The sequence below is a fragment of the Engraulis encrasicolus genome, chromosome 23 (assembly GCF_034702125.1).
Source record: "Engraulis encrasicolus isolate BLACKSEA-1 chromosome 23, IST_EnEncr_1.0, whole genome shotgun sequence".
In the NCBI taxonomy this organism is placed as follows: Eukaryota; Metazoa; Chordata; class Actinopteri; order Clupeiformes; family Engraulidae; genus Engraulis; species Engraulis encrasicolus.
The window spans coordinates 15,101,117-15,118,134 of NC_085879.1; the positions used below are offsets into that span (position 1 = coordinate 15,101,117).

Here is a 17,018-nt window from a genome sequence, read left to right on the forward strand (position 1 = left end):
TGTTGTGTGAAATGTACAAAACCAATTGAGAAAAACTGTACTACTACTTCTCACAGCATTTGTATACTAAAATACCTATTTCTTGTTTGCTTGTGTGTGTGTATCTCCACATAAAAAAATCTCTGTTTGATGTTGATACAGAGTAGCCTATATAGTTTAAAGTTGTATATTTTAATTACGATAATTGTGTGGTTTTGTTGGCTTACATAACAGCTATAATGATTAAAAGTACTTTTATCCCTGACTGCTGTGGTCTGTGTTCTCTCTCTCTCCATCTCTCTGTCATTTATGTATTTATTACCAATAAACAACCAAACATGCCCTGTATACCCTATAATACGTAACTGTAAATTGCTTTAGATCAATGTGTCATCTCAGAGTTATGTTATGTAAGATTTGTTTCATTCATGAAAATAAATTAATTGTGGCAGTCATTGGTAAGCAGTTAGGGCATCAGACTTGTGGCCACGTTGGCGGGAGTAGCCTAATTAACCAGTGCTCTCCCCCATCCTCCTTGGGGCGCCATTGGGGGCTGCCCCCTCACACGGGTGAGGCATAAATGCAATTTCGTAGTGCTGTGTTCACTTGTGTGCTGTGGAGTGCTATGTCACAAAGACTTGTTGGAGTTGGAGTTTCTCAGTTTCTCAGTTTCTCACTTTCACTTAACCCATTTTAGCCCTTTTTGGGAAAAGGTGCCCTCTCCCAACCTAATTATCTCAGCCTCCGAAGCACATAAAAACATGAAATGAGTTGCATTTAAAAGCTAGAACCTTCGTTTTGCACTAGAACGTGTTCATTCAGCTCTAACATACCCACATTTTTAATAAAACAGCTCAAATCTCAAGAGCATATATGTTTAACAACAAACAAGACTGCAACCACAACATAGCCCTTACACTGCTCAGCACACTTAAAAATGGACAGGCATGGCAGCTTTGGAAATGTGGTCTCAAGTAGCTTAGTTAGACATGTTTCAATATAAATGTATATACAGGTATAATGTATATAGGCTATAATGTTCTCAACACTGGTTAAATCAAGGATTTTGATTGATTTTCCATTTTTAAAGGAAATGAAAGATCTTGTTTCTTTTGAGGGCATATGGTTCCAAAATAGTGCCTTGTGTACACTGTACAGTCAGAGGTGAAGAGCTTGATTTTATGCTCTGATTTTGGGGTAAAAAATGATGGAATGTATTGATGTAGCCTACCTTTTTTCTTTGTTTCTCTTTTATTTATTTATTTATTTTATTATTGTTATTATTTTATTTATATCCTAGTGGATTATGTGTATGTGTATTAACCACATGAATTCTGTAATGAAATCTAAAGAAAAAAAATATATAAAGATGCGTGTGAACTCCCTCTGTTTGTCTTGAAAGTCATAGAAATGAAGCTAACTATACTTCCAAAAAGTTAAGCTTAAATAGCTAAAATAATTCATTTTTAAGAACACACACACACACACACACACACACACACACACACACACACACACACACACACACACACACACACACACACACACACACACACACACACACACACACAATCCTATAGTTTCATTTGTATGACAATGGGAGAGCGTTTTACAGTTATGGAAAATTGAAAATGTTGAATATGGATAACTAGGCCTATCTATTAATGAAATTGATTGTGGTAGGAAATACTTGTGAAACATTTGTTAATGGGCAGCATACATTCTGGAAGTAAACTACTGGGAAAAAAATGACATCATCTAACTGTATTTATTTAGCCTGTATATTTTTACAGTGTTGCTTATCTTCACCAGCAGGTGAAGCTGTTGCTTTGGGAATGGACAGAATTGCATCATGGTCCTGGGACTCTGGGACTAGTCATGTGCCCGTGTGTGTGTGTCCTTGCGATTGGTCAGAGGAAAATATAAAACGAAAGTAGCATGCTGACCTCAGATCATCTGTAATGCTGACAGTGGCAGCTTGGCGTGGCGCGTACTTGGAATGTCACGTAGAATGCAGCTCACTGTGCACACCGTTTTGTTCCTGAACGTTCTTAGCAATTTTGTTTCTGCCCTTTACTTTTACATTGGTGAAACGGAAAAGAAGTGTTTCATAGAGGAACTTCCAGAGGAAACTTCGGTGATTGGTACGTAGTCCCATTAAAATCCTGTTTCCAACGGAGTTTTCCTTCTTTGAAGCTTGCTGATGGTGACTGAACATTCTGTGTAGCCAACCGTGCGTCACGTCGCTCGAAACTTTTGGTAAACACCCAAATAGCGCTAGAAGTTGAATGGGCTGCTATCTGATTCCGACTGTATCCATTTGTTGGGGGGGATAGCCCTTAAGCCAGGTTTGTCCAATTTGAGCTTTTTAGGAAGTGCACCCTTTGTTTGCATCATCCCTTGCGTAAAATGTTATGATATGATCCCCCCCCCCCCCCCCCTCTATTGGACCTACTCAGTCTCCCACACAAACTAGACTATTCAGCCGACAACTACATTTGATATTGTGTGTGGCCTTTATTTGGGGAAAATAATAAGCCAATGCTATTCAGCTTCAGCACCAAGACGGCAGAATGGATAAAAGTCAATGGGATTATTGCGGCCACCCGTAATATAAGACTACAGAAAAGTGTCTTCTTCAGAGCCTATCCTATTGCTATCCACCCAAGTCCCTACCATTATGAAAAGGCTTCAAGAGAAGACTAATGTGCACTGTCTAGTAGGGCTGCACGATTATGGAAAAAAAAAAATCATAATCACGATTATTTTGGTCAAAATCGTAATCACGATTATTCATTTTTTGCTGTTTTTTTTGGAAAATTATAACAAGGTGAAATATAACCAAGAATGAATTATATAGGGGATGAGCAAAATAAAATGAATTGTAATAATTACGTAAAGGCAATAGCATGAAACAAGAAAGAGGACAGATTTCTGGCCAGAAACACCAGCCTGTCAGTATGTTCTGGCTTCAAGGACGCTCTCAAAAGTAGGTCACTATTGCCACGATTAAATCATGATTAAAATCACGAGTTCGATTTCACTATTTTGTCACAATTTTGATTAATTTTCGATTAATTGTGCAGCCCTACTGTCTAGTAGGCCTACTTTAGCTGTTAATTAGGCTACCCAAATGCCTGCTATCTATTCTCAAATGTTACCTTTTTCATGAATACTGATCACCATCAAATTCTAAGTATGCATTGTGACAGGGAAAATGGCTTTTTTTTCATACATGAAAAGGTGGATCTTCTCCATGTCTACCATTTTAAATTTTCAGAAATAGACATTTCTAGGAGCGAAACCTACTGTAATTTCGTCATACTCTTAAATTTTAGTTTATTATTTAGAAAATTTTAATGAAAAGATTAAATTTGACAATAGTTTCAATGAGCAACATAGTTACAATAGGCCTACCTACGTACTCTGGCCACCATCCTACTTATTGCACCTTTAAATAACCTTAAAAAAATCCATTGAACTACATTCAATTTCAGTTCAGTCACTGGTCTGCAGGAAACTTTCTATGGCCTTCACCTGACCTGCAGGCTGCTAGTTGAAAGGTTCTACTTCTACATTGAAATCGGGAAGATGAAGCAAGGCAAATCTGTATAAGAGGCATGGAAGCAGATGTTACTAGGAGTTAGCAGGCCGGCCGACAGGGCGGGGGACAAAGGGGTATGTTGTCCCGGGCCCAAGGAGATAAGGGGCCCATAATTGGTCCCCTTTACATTGTATGTATTGGATAGGGGGCCCTTTCAGATGACTTCGTCCTGGGCCCAGAAAAAGCTGTCAGCTGCCCTTGGAGTTAGTGATGTTGAAACAGCCCCTGTTCCTCTTCCTGCTCGGGAGTGTGGTGTGTGGTTGCGTGAGTGACGACTGACGCGTACTATGAGCCACTGGTGTTTTCAGTTATTTGATGATGAAGCCTTCTGATTTTGACATCAATGCCCACTCACCTCTTCCAGGAAATTATCGTGTGCAGCAGTATGACAAGAGGAAGGAGGAATATGTGCCTGCCTCTCAAGGACATGGCATGTTGGTCAAAGTGAAAGATCCACTTGGAAGGGTAGGCTTACTGTAATACTGCCTCGATACATAAAGACAATATAAAACACCTCAGCAGAGATAGTGTACTGTATACAGTGTATGTAGGCCTATGCCATATACTTTGTATTTAAGTGTGTGTGTGTGTGTGTGTGTGTGTGTGTGTGTGTGTGTTTGTGTTTGTGTGTGTGTGTGTGTGTGTGTGTGTGTGTGTGTGTGTGTTTGTGTTTTAGGTGATGCCATCACATAAGAATGGCGTTGAGGGCAGGCTCTCCTTTTTCGCTTTCATGCCAGGTGAACATCGGATCTGCTTTCATTCCGAAAACCCCTCTAAGTCCTCCCTTTCTTCTGGGAGGATGTTTGTAAGTATGCATGGAAGTAGGACATATGAGATTAGGGAGAAAAAAATAAACTATGCAGTCATGTCATGCTGGGAGGTGCCTAATGCACCTAAATGCCTTTGCTCACATTAATGTATATTTAGGACAAATGAGATATTGACCCTTTCATGCAAATTCAATTGCTGGTGATTTCACTGGTACCTGAAAAAGTTTAACCCCTTAAGACGCGGCTTTATACATTTGTTGTTACCAGTATGGTAATGACCAAGTCGGGGTGCATTACTAAAGGGCCTGTGTTATGTCATAGTATTGTAGTGCTATGGTAGTTACATTTCAATGACTATTACAGCGTGCCACTGGAGGTACGGCGCGCATTAAGGGGCTACCTGTCATTACAGCTTTGTTAGGATGACGTTTTCTTACCATTACCATTTTGGTGGCAATAAGGTTATAACAGAGGCTTTGCATGACAGGGTTAAATGACACAAGAGACACATGGGCACATTCTGTTTGCTTGATGCTCTCTGTGTCCTTAATTATAATACAGGTACAGTACAGTTGGGTTACGCTTGATTCTCTCCCCTGATGATGTGTTTCGCTTCTCTCTCAACTCCAGAGAGTTCACTTGGACATCCTGGTCGGTGAGCGCGCCATCAACTATACAGAGATAAAGTCTCAATGGAAGCTGACCGAATTGCAACTGCGAGTGTATCAGCTGACTGAGCAGGTGTATCAGATTCAGAGGGAGCAGAACTACCAGCGGGTAAGGGCCTATTCACACTCTACGCTTGTCATTTAACCCCTTAAGACATGGCCCCTGTTATAAATGAGTTGTTACCATGATGGCAATGACCAAGTCATAATGTATTACTAAAAGGCCCCGTGCACTGTCATAGTGGTGTAGTTTTTAGAATGACCGTTACGTTCAAGTGGTGGAACGGCATGTGTCAAGGGGATACCTACTTACCCCATACCCTCTGTCTTTTAATACCTGGTCCTTCATACATCTGTTCATCTTTTAAGTGGGGTGCACTTTTCCTGGCTGTTATGAGCCTTTTCATCCATAATCGCAAAGTTTGAGTGAAATAATCTATAGTATGAAATCGACGGATAGCACGTTTGAAACACTCCAAACGTATCTATATCCATATCCATCCGAGTGATGGATGATAGTTCTGTGCCTTCCAGGCTTGTACGAAATTCCGAATTGAATTGAGAATGACCCCAAAATTCCAATTCAATTCTTGAATTTCAAAATGAATTGAATTGAAATTCCAAACAGGAAATGGAATTGCAATTCGAATTGGAATTGCAGGAAACTGAATTTCACAGAATTTAAATTCTAAGAAATTCAAAGCAGTGACATAACACGGACACTAGGAAGGGATGGTCAGTATCTCGAAAAGGCTACTTCTAATTAAAATTAATTTCGAAATAGAAAGTAGTATTTTGCATTTTATATTTCATGTTGTGAATTTTGTATCAAAGTGCTTTGCCCCCTGTATTTTGAATTTTGAAAATAAAAGAAAGTACAATAGCTTACTTTCTCCTGAACTATGCAATTACATAGTAGGAACACTAGATGGATCACATAGTATGTAAGTGGAGCTACTGTAGTAGCTGTTTTGGAATGTACAAGTGTTTGTCTGGGAAAGGGATGAAGGACTCAAGCTCACAATCCAAAGATTGACAGTTCAATAACATTGGCAGGTGACTACCTGACTATATGCGTTATTCATGAATAACCAGCCTCAAAATTCTGAATTATTGAATATATGCTGTTGGATCGAAAACCGCCACTCTTGATAAAATATCACAGATAATTGAAATTGCCATGCTAAGCACCAAAGGTGCAACCGAGATGATTACTAATGCTGTGCCATGCTTCACCCACAAGATGTCACTCTAAGGCCACAAATGATGCATTAGTGACGCTTTGCAAGATACTACAGTACATGGACATAATTTACAAGAAACACTTTCTTGTTTATTGAACTCACATGCAGACCTTGACATATCAGTGCCATTTTTTAAAATGTTAGTTGTGCCAAGTAACCCATTGTTTATATAGCCTTCTCCATTATTACAAAAATTTAACATTATTGTTTGTTCAATGACTGGAAATGATGGTTACACAGAAGTTTGAGTGGTTTAAAGTAGGTCTACCTTTTATGACTTAAGTGAAGTGAAGTGTTATTTTTGGTAAAGCCATACAAGCCATTGTTTGTGTAGCGAAGGGAAATTGAGTTTCCCTGCCAAGACTCGAACCTGGATCTTCTGGCATGCAAAACTGGGGCTCTAACCACTACACCAAATAGCCAGACTTATTTGCATGAAATTCAGGACACACCGACATACCTAGTAATGGTCACAGTTTTTGTTGTATTTTGTGTATTTGAAAATTAATATTTTGATTATTAATACAGTTACTGTTGTGTATTTTGTAACATATTTGTAACATTTTAGAGCTGGATATTTTGTATTGTATTTGGAAATACATTTAGTTGTGTCTTTGCCCATCCCTGGGTGGCGGTGTAGATTAAAATTCAAAGAAACTCAAAGTTATGACAAAATAGGAACACTAGATGGTGCTATATATTTATCAGCATGTGTCTATTCCCAGAAGAGTGAATTATAGCCCCCTTAGGTCACCTGTTGGGCTGCTTGCTAGCAGTGTTTTAGTATTTAGATGGGCCATTATTTGACTTTCAGGGTTTTTTTTTACTTCCATTTTGAGTTAGTTCTATATTTGCTGTGGCTCCTATGTGGTAATATTTACATACATTTTGGTACATAAAAAATAAGAAGTGTGAAAGTCATCTGTAGGCCCTGCATAACACTAATTATTATACATGCAACTACTGAAAATCACAATGGGGGCCTACGTGGTATACAACATGTACTTGTCATTGTTATATCATTTTGAATGCTGAATATTTGTAGTTAAATTTATTACCAATATTTTTGCTAACACTGTTGTACTTAGTTACACTGTTATTGTTGTATTTTATTATTTTGAAAACACAAAATTGTGTTTTCATCCACTTCCTGAATTGCAGTGAGTTTCAATTCCATTTTGAATTCCATTTCCTGTCATTCAAATTCAGTTCAATTCAACATCCTGTAGGGGTGGAGTCAATTCAATTCAATTTCAATTCCACTTCCTGAATTGAATTAAATTCAGAAATTCTGAATTTCGTACAAGCCTGGTGCCTTCCATATTAACCACACCAACCTTGGGGTAATGTTCCAAGTAGACCTTTTTTAACTAAGTAATGTAAGTACAGATTTAACTGTATTTGGCAGCATTTCCCGTAAACTGTCATTCCAAAATAAACATTTTTTGTGTATGTACAAACTTGTAATCTATTGTAGCTGATTCCATACTTCTCTTTTCTTTACCAATACACTGTGCAACAATATGATAATTCAATCACATTAAGGTGTCCAGCTGAATAAACACATAGCTGATGTTGCACAAATCAAGTCAAGTCGGTTTTATTGTCAATTTCTTCACATGCACTGGTCATACAAAGAATTTGAAACTTTGTTTCTTACTTTCCAACAACAATATTGCCTTGTTTTGATAGGATGGACCACTACAGTAGGTTCCAAGTATTGGGCTGTTAACAACTCGCACTGCACATTAGCAGAACCAAGCCAGTCGCTAGGACAATGATTCCCAACGAGGTGTATGTGTACCACTAAGGGTACGCAATCGCAATACGGGGGTATGCAGAAAAATGTAATAATAAGCACTAAAAAAGTACTGAGCACAGTTGCACTGAGATCCAGGTAGAGATATAGAACATTAGAATGTTATTGGGTGGGAGGTGCTGTGGCGCAGCGCGCTAAGCCCCTAACATTTGGGCTTACATTGCCCATGGGGACCCCAGTTCGAGTTCGGCCGGAGTCAATTCCCAGCCCTACCCCATCTCCTCTCGTACTGTCCTGTCATAATAAAGGGCAAAAAGCCCCCAAAAAATATATTTAAAAAAAAGAATGGGTACTTATTGGACGACAAAAGACTTGAGGGGTAAGCAGGACAAAAATGTTTTGAAACACTGCCCTAGAACACCATGTTTTTGGATTGCCGCTCTGATGGTTTGACCTGTGCTCCATCTACAGGACCGTGAGGAGCTCTTCCAACAGACCTGCTACAGCACCGATCAGATGGTTCTGTGGTGGTCCATCGTCCACACCCTGATTCTGTCGTGGTTCAGCGCCCAGACCTTGTTCCTGGTGGCTATCTGGCGAAAGAGACACCTCAAGAGCTTTTCTGAGGAGGAGGAGGAGGAGGAGGACAAATGTGAATTTGAGGGGAATAGTTTTTTAGATTTAGTAGATTGAAAACCGCTTTTGACTTTTAATTTAAATTCAATCAAGTAACATTAACATAATTATATCCACAGATATGCATTATGCTTTAATTCAAAATACTGTGTATGTGAAGCTTAGAGCATTTGAACCCACTCCAGATCTTCATCCAAATTCAATTTACAAATTTGTATGCTACAAATTACAGCCCCCAAAGTGACTACTGTTGCCAAAAAGGCTGTTTTCATCCCCGTTGAAGGTAAGGAGTATTCTTTTCTAAACATAATAAATCTTGAAATCTTTCTGTAGATTTGGGAGTTTATAAAGCTGGTTGGAAAAACTGCTCCCCTCTTGTTCTGGTTGCTCACTGACTGTCGATATTGTTTGCATTGGAAGCAGTCTCTATCTGCCAACAGTATAATTAAAACTTCAGTAGTGTTTTTTTTTTTTTTTATCTGGTCATGATTATTACACCATCTCTTGTGTAATAATGGGATCCCATCCCTTGTGTAATAATGGAATCCCTTGATTATTACACCATCCCCACATAACAACTGTGCTTTCAGCTCTTCACTGGCTCCCCATACGTTTTAGAATAAATTTTAAGATTCTTTTATTTGTTTTTAAGTCCCTTCATGGCTTGGCAAACTCTTACCTGTCTGATCTTTTAAAAATGCCCCCCCCCCCCCCAGGGGCCTCAGGTCAGTTGACCAAGGCCTCCTAGTCATGCCCCCTCCAGACTGAAGAGTAGAGGAGACAGAGCCTTTGCGGTCATAGGCCCAAAACTCTGGAACGAGCTCCCACCCCACATACGTTCGGCCCCATCCCTATCGGTTTTTAAAAAACATCTTAAGACACATTTTTATGCCTTAGCTTTCAACTCTTTATAACTCACTAGTTTTTCTTATCTATTTATTTACTTATTGCTTGCCCTTCTTTTAATTTGTCATATGAGCCCTCTGTAGTTTTAGCGTAGTTAGTAATTAGCCTCTTTTTATTTTTTCCAGACACTTCTTGTATATATGCATTTTCTATTGGTTATTATATTGTTTTTAAGTGCATCATGTTTTTTGCTCAAAGATTACACTATTTCGATGTTTATTTTTTGTTGTCTTTGTGTGTCTTAAGGGGTCCTTTTATATGCCTGTCCAGCACTTTGGTCAGCTATCTTGTTGTATTTTAAAGTGCTCTATAAATAAACTTTGACTTGACTTGACTTGACTTGTTTTAATAAAGCAATGCCCCTTTCTCTCTGTCATGTCTGCATCCAGGCGCAGACAAAAATCTGATCAATCTTCCACTGACGCTGATGCCTCACGTTGACTCTCCTGCTGATGGTCCTACTGTGTTCTGTGTCCTTGGATCGAACATCCTACACACATGTGAGTAAAACAGTAAAAGTGTCAGACTCACTTTAAGTTGTAACCTAGTAAACTAAACAAACCCGCTTAGCAATGTTAGCAAAAACATGTTGCAATTTCATTTGACAATACTTTATGACACCTATCAATATGGAATGTCTCTTACAGTATACCATGATGCTCACACAGTTACACACATTATTGGACTGTGGGTGTGGGTGTGTTTGTGTGGGCGCACACTTACATGTGTGGTTGCACTCTAATATCATTGCTCTTTTCATAACAGTTTTTCTACTAAATAAACCAGGGTAAGTACAAATTAAAGACTAACTCAGTAATATCTCCATTATTTAAATTAGACAAATTGAAATGAATGTCCCATATGATTTTAAAGACCTCAAAAGTCATTCCGTCATTTCATCTTTCTCCCTCTAGCATCTGGTCCCCTAGCCACTCTGCCGAAAATAAAGACACAGAAATAGTCCATGGAGAACCAGCAGATGACCAAGGTACACAAGGGTTTTTTTTTTACATTTTGCGTTGTCTTTCACATTTACACAATTCGTTCAGACATACAATAATGGCAATGTCTAGTTTGTGTATAATAGTTGAATAATAATGTCCATTTCTGTTTTGTCATCAGGTCAGACAGAGCATGATGACGACAGGTCAGTGTGTCTGAGAGGTTGAAAAGAAGTTTAAAACTATATGGAAGAATACAATTCTGAGCATTGACTGCTTTAAAGGTACAAAAATATTATATTAAGATAGAGTGAACTTAATTGCCATTAGCTACACATATTGATTAAGGACACACTCACAAACTTGCACGTACCATAGGTGCCGTGAGCTCTCAGTGTGCAGACTGTCATTATCCACCCACAGTATGTCCTTTGAAGCGCAGCACCTGAATTAAGTCTTTGATGTATAACTGTATATATGAAGTTCAATATTGCCAACGATTCTGTAGTCTTTCTGTTTACACTCTACCTGTTTCTCTGTTTAATCTAATCAAGTGATGAAGAGGATACTGCTGCACCAGTAGAGGGCATCCTAGAGCCACTATTGAAGGTAGGCACATACAGTAGATCCTATGTGATTGACCCTTTAGAACTTACATCATCACTGACTGCATGCGCATTGTTGGCAGAAACACACACACACACAGACACAGACACACACACACACAAACAGACACAGACACACACACACACAAACAGACCGTGCAGACCCCAAGAGAAGACCAGCCGTATAAGTACTAATATATCTGTATTTAGTGATTCACGAATATTGTCTATTGACGGGAGTCACAAAAGTTTGTGACTTAAAATATGGGTCCCCAGGAAAAAGTTTGGGAAACACTCATGAATTGCACTCTTCTTTTTTAACTTCTTCTGGGGCCATTTACCAACCGGTCTTCACAGCACAGATCTGTAAGAGTGTCAGAAAGGGTGTGACGTGCGAACATTCCTGTAGCAATGTGCCTAAATATATGCACACCTCCGGCCATGCATACAAGTGGAAGAAAAATGAAACTACAAATAAAATTGAGCACACTGTGCAGGATACCTTAAAACTGTTTCATGTGTATTGCAATAGGGTGTGTCTGTACGTATATGTTTCCGACAGTGTTTGTGATGTGTGTAGAAAGTGTTCAATATGCTGTTGATTAAGAGGCCCCTGGTGTTATTGTCTTTTCACGAGCCTTTGTATTTCCCTCAAGTCCACCAATCCACCATTGACCTAGTGTCCACCTAGCGTATGTGCTCGCACAAGAATAATAACACCTCCTTCTGTGTTTTCTGGAACCAACGAACCAACTCCACTTCCTTTGATGGTTCCACAGAGATGAGGAGGAGGCAGGTGTAATGTAGGCCTACAGCAAGATCAAACTGACTGAAGGTATGTAGGTTCATGCTGTTTCATGCTCCGTGTGTGTGTTCGTTAATAATTTTCTTTCAAATTGGGGCTGGGCTACTCAATACTTGCTATTCACCCTCAAGAGTCATTCCGGAAGGTCTAGCTTCCAGAATATATTCATCCTATTCGCTACCTCCCCCATCAACATGAATTGCTGTTGTTATGCCGTTTGTTTGAACACACTTGTGAGAGCAAGTGAAATGTGAGAGACTATTAGTGTAATCTTAGTCAAAGTTGCATTACTGTGTGTGTGTGTGTGTGTGTGCAGAAATCCGGAGATCACAAACGAAGATATTTACTGCCAAGATGAGTGTCCTGAAGATGCCATCTTCGCTCAAACCAAGAGAAGAAAGCAGACCTGAAAGCAGACCTGATCTTTGTTATAGTATTACCAAAGACCCTTGAACTGAGCAAGTTCAGTAAATTCTATTAATTGAAAAACTGCACTGTAGGTAGTTGTTTTCTAAAAATGTAAAACATGCTTATGGACATTTTGAGCCATTATTGGATAGGACATTGAAGAGCAGACGGGGAACAAGTGGGAGAGAGAGTTGGAGTGGGGTTGGGCAATGACCCAGGCAAGATTCAAACCTCTGAGCAGTGAGCCCATATGCATATGGACAGGTTCAATGCTGTTTGCACAAAATATCTATGGCACTTTCCTTTACATTTTCAATGATATTTTTTTGAATTATAAGTGTTGGTTTGTAATGTGTGTGTGAATCATGATTGTCTACTGGAAAAAGTGCATTTAAGATTTTTTTTTAAAAAATGTACAGGCCTGACATGTTTTATTACCAAAATTGTTTGCATCTGATGTCTTTCAGAGCTTGCTAGTTTCAATAAAAACATTTAAATGTCATCCATGACTGTTACGTATGGTATTTTATTTGCAAAAAAAAATCCACCAGGAGACAGAGCTGTGTCACATTTGAAAATATACTTAAAACCGCGTAATGTTGAAAAATAAACACATTTGGAAAAGCACACACTTCTTTCAATTAACTTTTGTTGTTCTTTTTTTCCTAAAATACATGTTTCTGCTACAAACAAAGCAGGCAGAATTTCAGTTGAAAAATATGTATAGTAAAGAGTAAAGTACAAAACACAAGAAAGTATTGATGCACATAACATCAAAGTTTTAGGAATAATTAAAATGCATTTGAACAAATCTGGAAATCTTTAGTGCAAGCACTCCAGCTCAGTTGTTATAGTATTCTGACGAATATAGGACCGTAACTTCACAAAGTGCCCAGCAGTCCTACACCTCCTGGTGTCTTCTGTGGTGATTCCTGGCCATGGTTTGATAAATGTCGTCAGCCTGCATGTCAACATTGTCTTTGTTTGCTAGGAAAGAAACATGTAAGTCAATGATAGTATACATTGAAACAGTATTTTCCTGGCTTGACTAACGGTATGATGTACTATTTTATCCATTTCCGTTATGAAATGTTTCTGTTAACCACAGGATGCTTTTGCTCATCTCAATTCGAACAGGTGCGTTGGATGCAACCAAAATTAGTAGACAACTAGCCTAGAAATCTAGACGCCCCTAGCGACCGCAAATTGAATTTGCTCCCGGGGGCAGTCTAGCGGACCCCGGTCGTTTTGCGAGGCTGAAAGTTATCCGATGACAGGGCCAATCAAATCGCGAGGAGCGAGATGGGGGCCGGGCTACCTAGGAAACTTTCTAAGAAGAAACAAGGCGGCCGTCCGTGCTACTTACAGCACGAAAGTTTTTACTTAAAGTGTATATCTCAGGTTAATTTTTATTCAAAATAATGGAATTCCTGTGATAGTTCTACCACTTCAACAATTACCCATCGTTTTTTTTTCATGCAACAGGGCATCAGAAAATGAAATATAATGGGGAAAAGTGTGTATTTTCAGTAACATGTTCAAAAGAATTCTAATCTATTGTGTGACGTCAGCCGAGACCATTCAGTAGCCCGCAGTAGACGTAGCCCTGCATTCTGTACAGTGTGTGATTGATATTATGCCGTACGGGTATGAAATAAATATCATTGGCAATATTATATCATGACCGCTACAGGGAGCCATGTGACCGTGAGGCAGTAAAATAGCCTACCAGTGTTCGAACTATGCCAAAAATTTCATTTGGGGGGTGGTGGGGGGTGGGGTTACGATTGCGCTTGCCTCAGAGTGCGAATCTCGAAAGCTTGAATTTGGAGAAGTAGGCTACCATGTGATTTCAAATTTCAAGTAGGCCTACACTACAAATTACCAGACATTGTTAGTATCAACCTTTAGTAGGTCTATCACGCCATTTCAGCATCATGTCCAAGTGGGAAAGAATGTAAACAGCGACAAATAATAAATAAATAAAACCGTTTGGGTGAATCATTTGCTCCAAGCTTTTTAACGGCATGCGGCTTCATTGTAAGAGTTCCAGAGATTACCAAATTCAAACGACTGCAAAGCAATCTGTCTGGGCACAGCGGAAAGCACCTGTGCGGTCCACACGGCCGTCAGCAGAAAACGAATGAATCCCTTGCAATATGTCCGAGAACATCAGTACGCCGTATGTCAAATGGCGCATTTGTCTACTTGTTTCGAGCACCAAGTTTCATTGTCATTGCCGCGAGTTTCTGACAAACCAAATAGTTGAGCTGCACAACGTGACACTATCATACACAACATGATGAAGCATGTGCCCTGGCTAGGGCAACTGGCGCGATATCACTGCTTCTTATTCAATGAAGCCTACCAGCACTTGCATTGCACTCGCGCTGCACTTGTCTCACAATGCAATCAGCTGCGTGCTCCGGGCCAAATAGTCAACTCTCCCACCTTGTGGACACAGGAGGGAACAATTTGAAGAACGCGTTTCAGACGGACGGACGGACAGACATAGCCTACCCTCTTATAGAGATGCTGGGACGCATCTAAAAACGTGGATCCAACGCGCGTAGTAGGAAAATAGAGACTGAAAAGATACAACCAAAAGGCTCTACTCGAAGGCTCCAGCTAACTCTGCCTCTCTCCCTGGCCATCTGAATGAGATGCTTTTATCAAACGTCATACCAAATCTACATAGGCTAGTTTTGGTATTTATGTTTATATTTGATCTGGCGATTATTGTTGTTTTACTGTCTTGCTTGAGCCGCTCTGTTTGGATTACTTGAAGACTTTCCATGGATTATCCTGCATCGTCTCAGTGCCGTGAGTAACCTGGAACATAAAGGCCATATCATCAGAGGTGAGCTTAGTCACTTTTGGCCGCGAGAGACTTTGTTTGGAAGGCCTAGGCTACATTTGCGCCACACAACGTGGATTATTGAAACTGAAGACTTGATTTCTTCTATATGGATACTTTCGTTTGGTAGGCCTATAATTACTGACAGTGCATTTTATTTTATTTTTGATGGAAAATAACCGAAATAGTCCTGCCGCCGCGTGGGTTATGCTATTGATTTGTGACATGCATGTGGGTGACCTTTACTGAAGTTGCATGTAATAGCCTATATTCTATAGAACAGTCAAAGGAAATTGAAAATAGGCCATGTGATTTTTACAACAGCGGCATTGACTCGGGTGCTATACTTTAGCCTACTGTTTTGCACCTAGGAAAAGTTTGACGCGATTTCAGCACCATGGACAGTCACTCCACAGTCGGGCGAAGAGCACCACATTTTAGGCTACGCAGATAATTTCAAGAGACCCGTTTGTGCTGTTTGTAATTTAGGTAGCCTATTGCATTTAGCTGACACGATATTGGCAGTTAATTAAAAATGATTAAAAGCAAGCCCAAAAATATGAAGGGACTAGTCAAAAAAAAGCCCATGTCGCATAGTCTATAGGCCCAAGCAGAATTTGCAACCCTGCATGAATAGCATTTCTACTAAAACTAGTTGGCCAAAAGTTACTAAATCATTTGGAAGTTGTTACAGTGCCCTGTATGAGAAAACAATTACCGGTAGTTGCGATTTCTATTACAGGCCTAAGGCAGGCCACGGCCGTTATATCATTAGTGATCGTCACCTCGCCTATGTAAAATTCCAGGCAAATAAAATTAGAACGTTCACAGATGGCCTCGCCAGGTTACGGTTAAACCCACATTTCCCACAACAAACAACAAAAATCGTTGTTTAACATCGTTTTTGGAGGGACTTATATGTGTGGATCATTTATTGAATACAGTGTGTACACATTGATCCAAAGTAGTGGTTAACCTGCGATATACACTTTAATTTAAAAAGCCTGGATGATAATATATTTCGTGGCTGACATGGATTGATGTAAACATACACCATGAACTTATGGCACACAAATAGAATGAAATTGCTGCCCCAATTTCTAATAAGACACATGCCATTAAAAACGAGACATTTGGGAGCTTTGAAAGTCTTTGAGTAGCTTACTAAATAGATGGGAATGGCTAGCCAACCTGTCGTCAATAACACAGNGCTAGGTATCCAGCCGTGTATTAGTTCTATGGGTATACAACTAGCTAGCTAACACCGAACATGCCTTGTTGACAACAATCATAAATATAACCATTTAACAAGCCCCAAATTGCTCAACATTTCGCTGGATGATCAAGAAGGGCCGTGTGGTTGAAAACATTTTTGAACTGTGTAAGTGAAAACACGATTTATTAAGAAATTTGTTTGTGGCTGTGGTGATCACACGCATTCACTCCACGAAGTTGCCGCTTCACCAAAGGGGTGTGTCGCGTGTACGTTCTGAAAGACAGCTGTGACGTTACACAGAAGTGTGTGAGGATTGGTTGTTCCGTGGCGTTGAGTGCCAAGGCATTTTGATAGACAACCGTTTATCCCGCCCACACTCTCTCCGAGCTCGCACAGACCCTTGTACAGCTTTTTGCTGTACGGGTCTGGCTCGCCAGGCTAGTAAACAACTATACCACACCATCCAAACTTGCATTCGTATTGCTCACTATGTGTCAGTTGTGAGCAATACAAATGCAAGTTTGGATGGTGTGAGGGATGTTTGTCTACTCTTTTGAATGATACTGTATAACAGTTTTCTGATCCGTCTATCAGTCTTCTAAGGCATACATACTGTATAT

The 17,018-nt window shown here is 39.7% G+C and overlaps 1 protein-coding gene across 1 annotated transcript; it reads left to right on the plus strand.

Annotated features, from left to right (window-relative positions):
- Positions 1 to 1,955: 1,955 nt before the first annotated feature.
- LOC134439723 (transmembrane emp24 domain-containing protein 9-like) lies at positions 1,956 to 12,861 on the plus strand. Its single transcript, XM_063189628.1, has 13 exons — positions 1,956 to 2,123; positions 3,948 to 4,048; positions 4,260 to 4,388; positions 4,984 to 5,130; positions 8,496 to 8,676; positions 8,893 to 8,943; positions 9,956 to 10,066; positions 10,332 to 10,353; positions 10,481 to 10,554; positions 10,689 to 10,713; positions 11,062 to 11,116; positions 11,892 to 11,947; positions 12,234 to 12,861. Exons 1-12 carry the CDS (start codon positions 1,979 to 1,981, stop codon positions 11,895 to 11,897), a joined length of 1,047 nt encoding a protein of 348 aa, XP_063045698.1. The 5' UTR covers positions 1,956 to 1,978; the 3' UTR covers positions 11,898 to 11,947; positions 12,234 to 12,861.
- The last annotated feature ends 4,157 nt before the right edge of the window (positions 12,862 to 17,018 follow it).

Excerpts from the sequence above, each read along its gene's own strand:
- LOC134439723 (XM_063189628.1), top strand. The coding sequence starts at position 1,979 with ATGTCACGTAGAATGCAGCTCACTGTGCACACCGTTTTGTTCCTGAAC. Across the intron at positions 5,131-8,495 it reads GGGAGCAGAACTACCAGCGG|GACCGTGAGGAGCTCTTCCA; the intron begins GTAAGGGCCTAT and ends CTCCATCTACAG. Across the intron at positions 8,677-8,892 it reads GGAGGAGGAGGAGGACAAAT|CCCCCAAAGTGACTACTGTT; the intron begins GTGAATTTGAGG and ends TACAAATTACAG.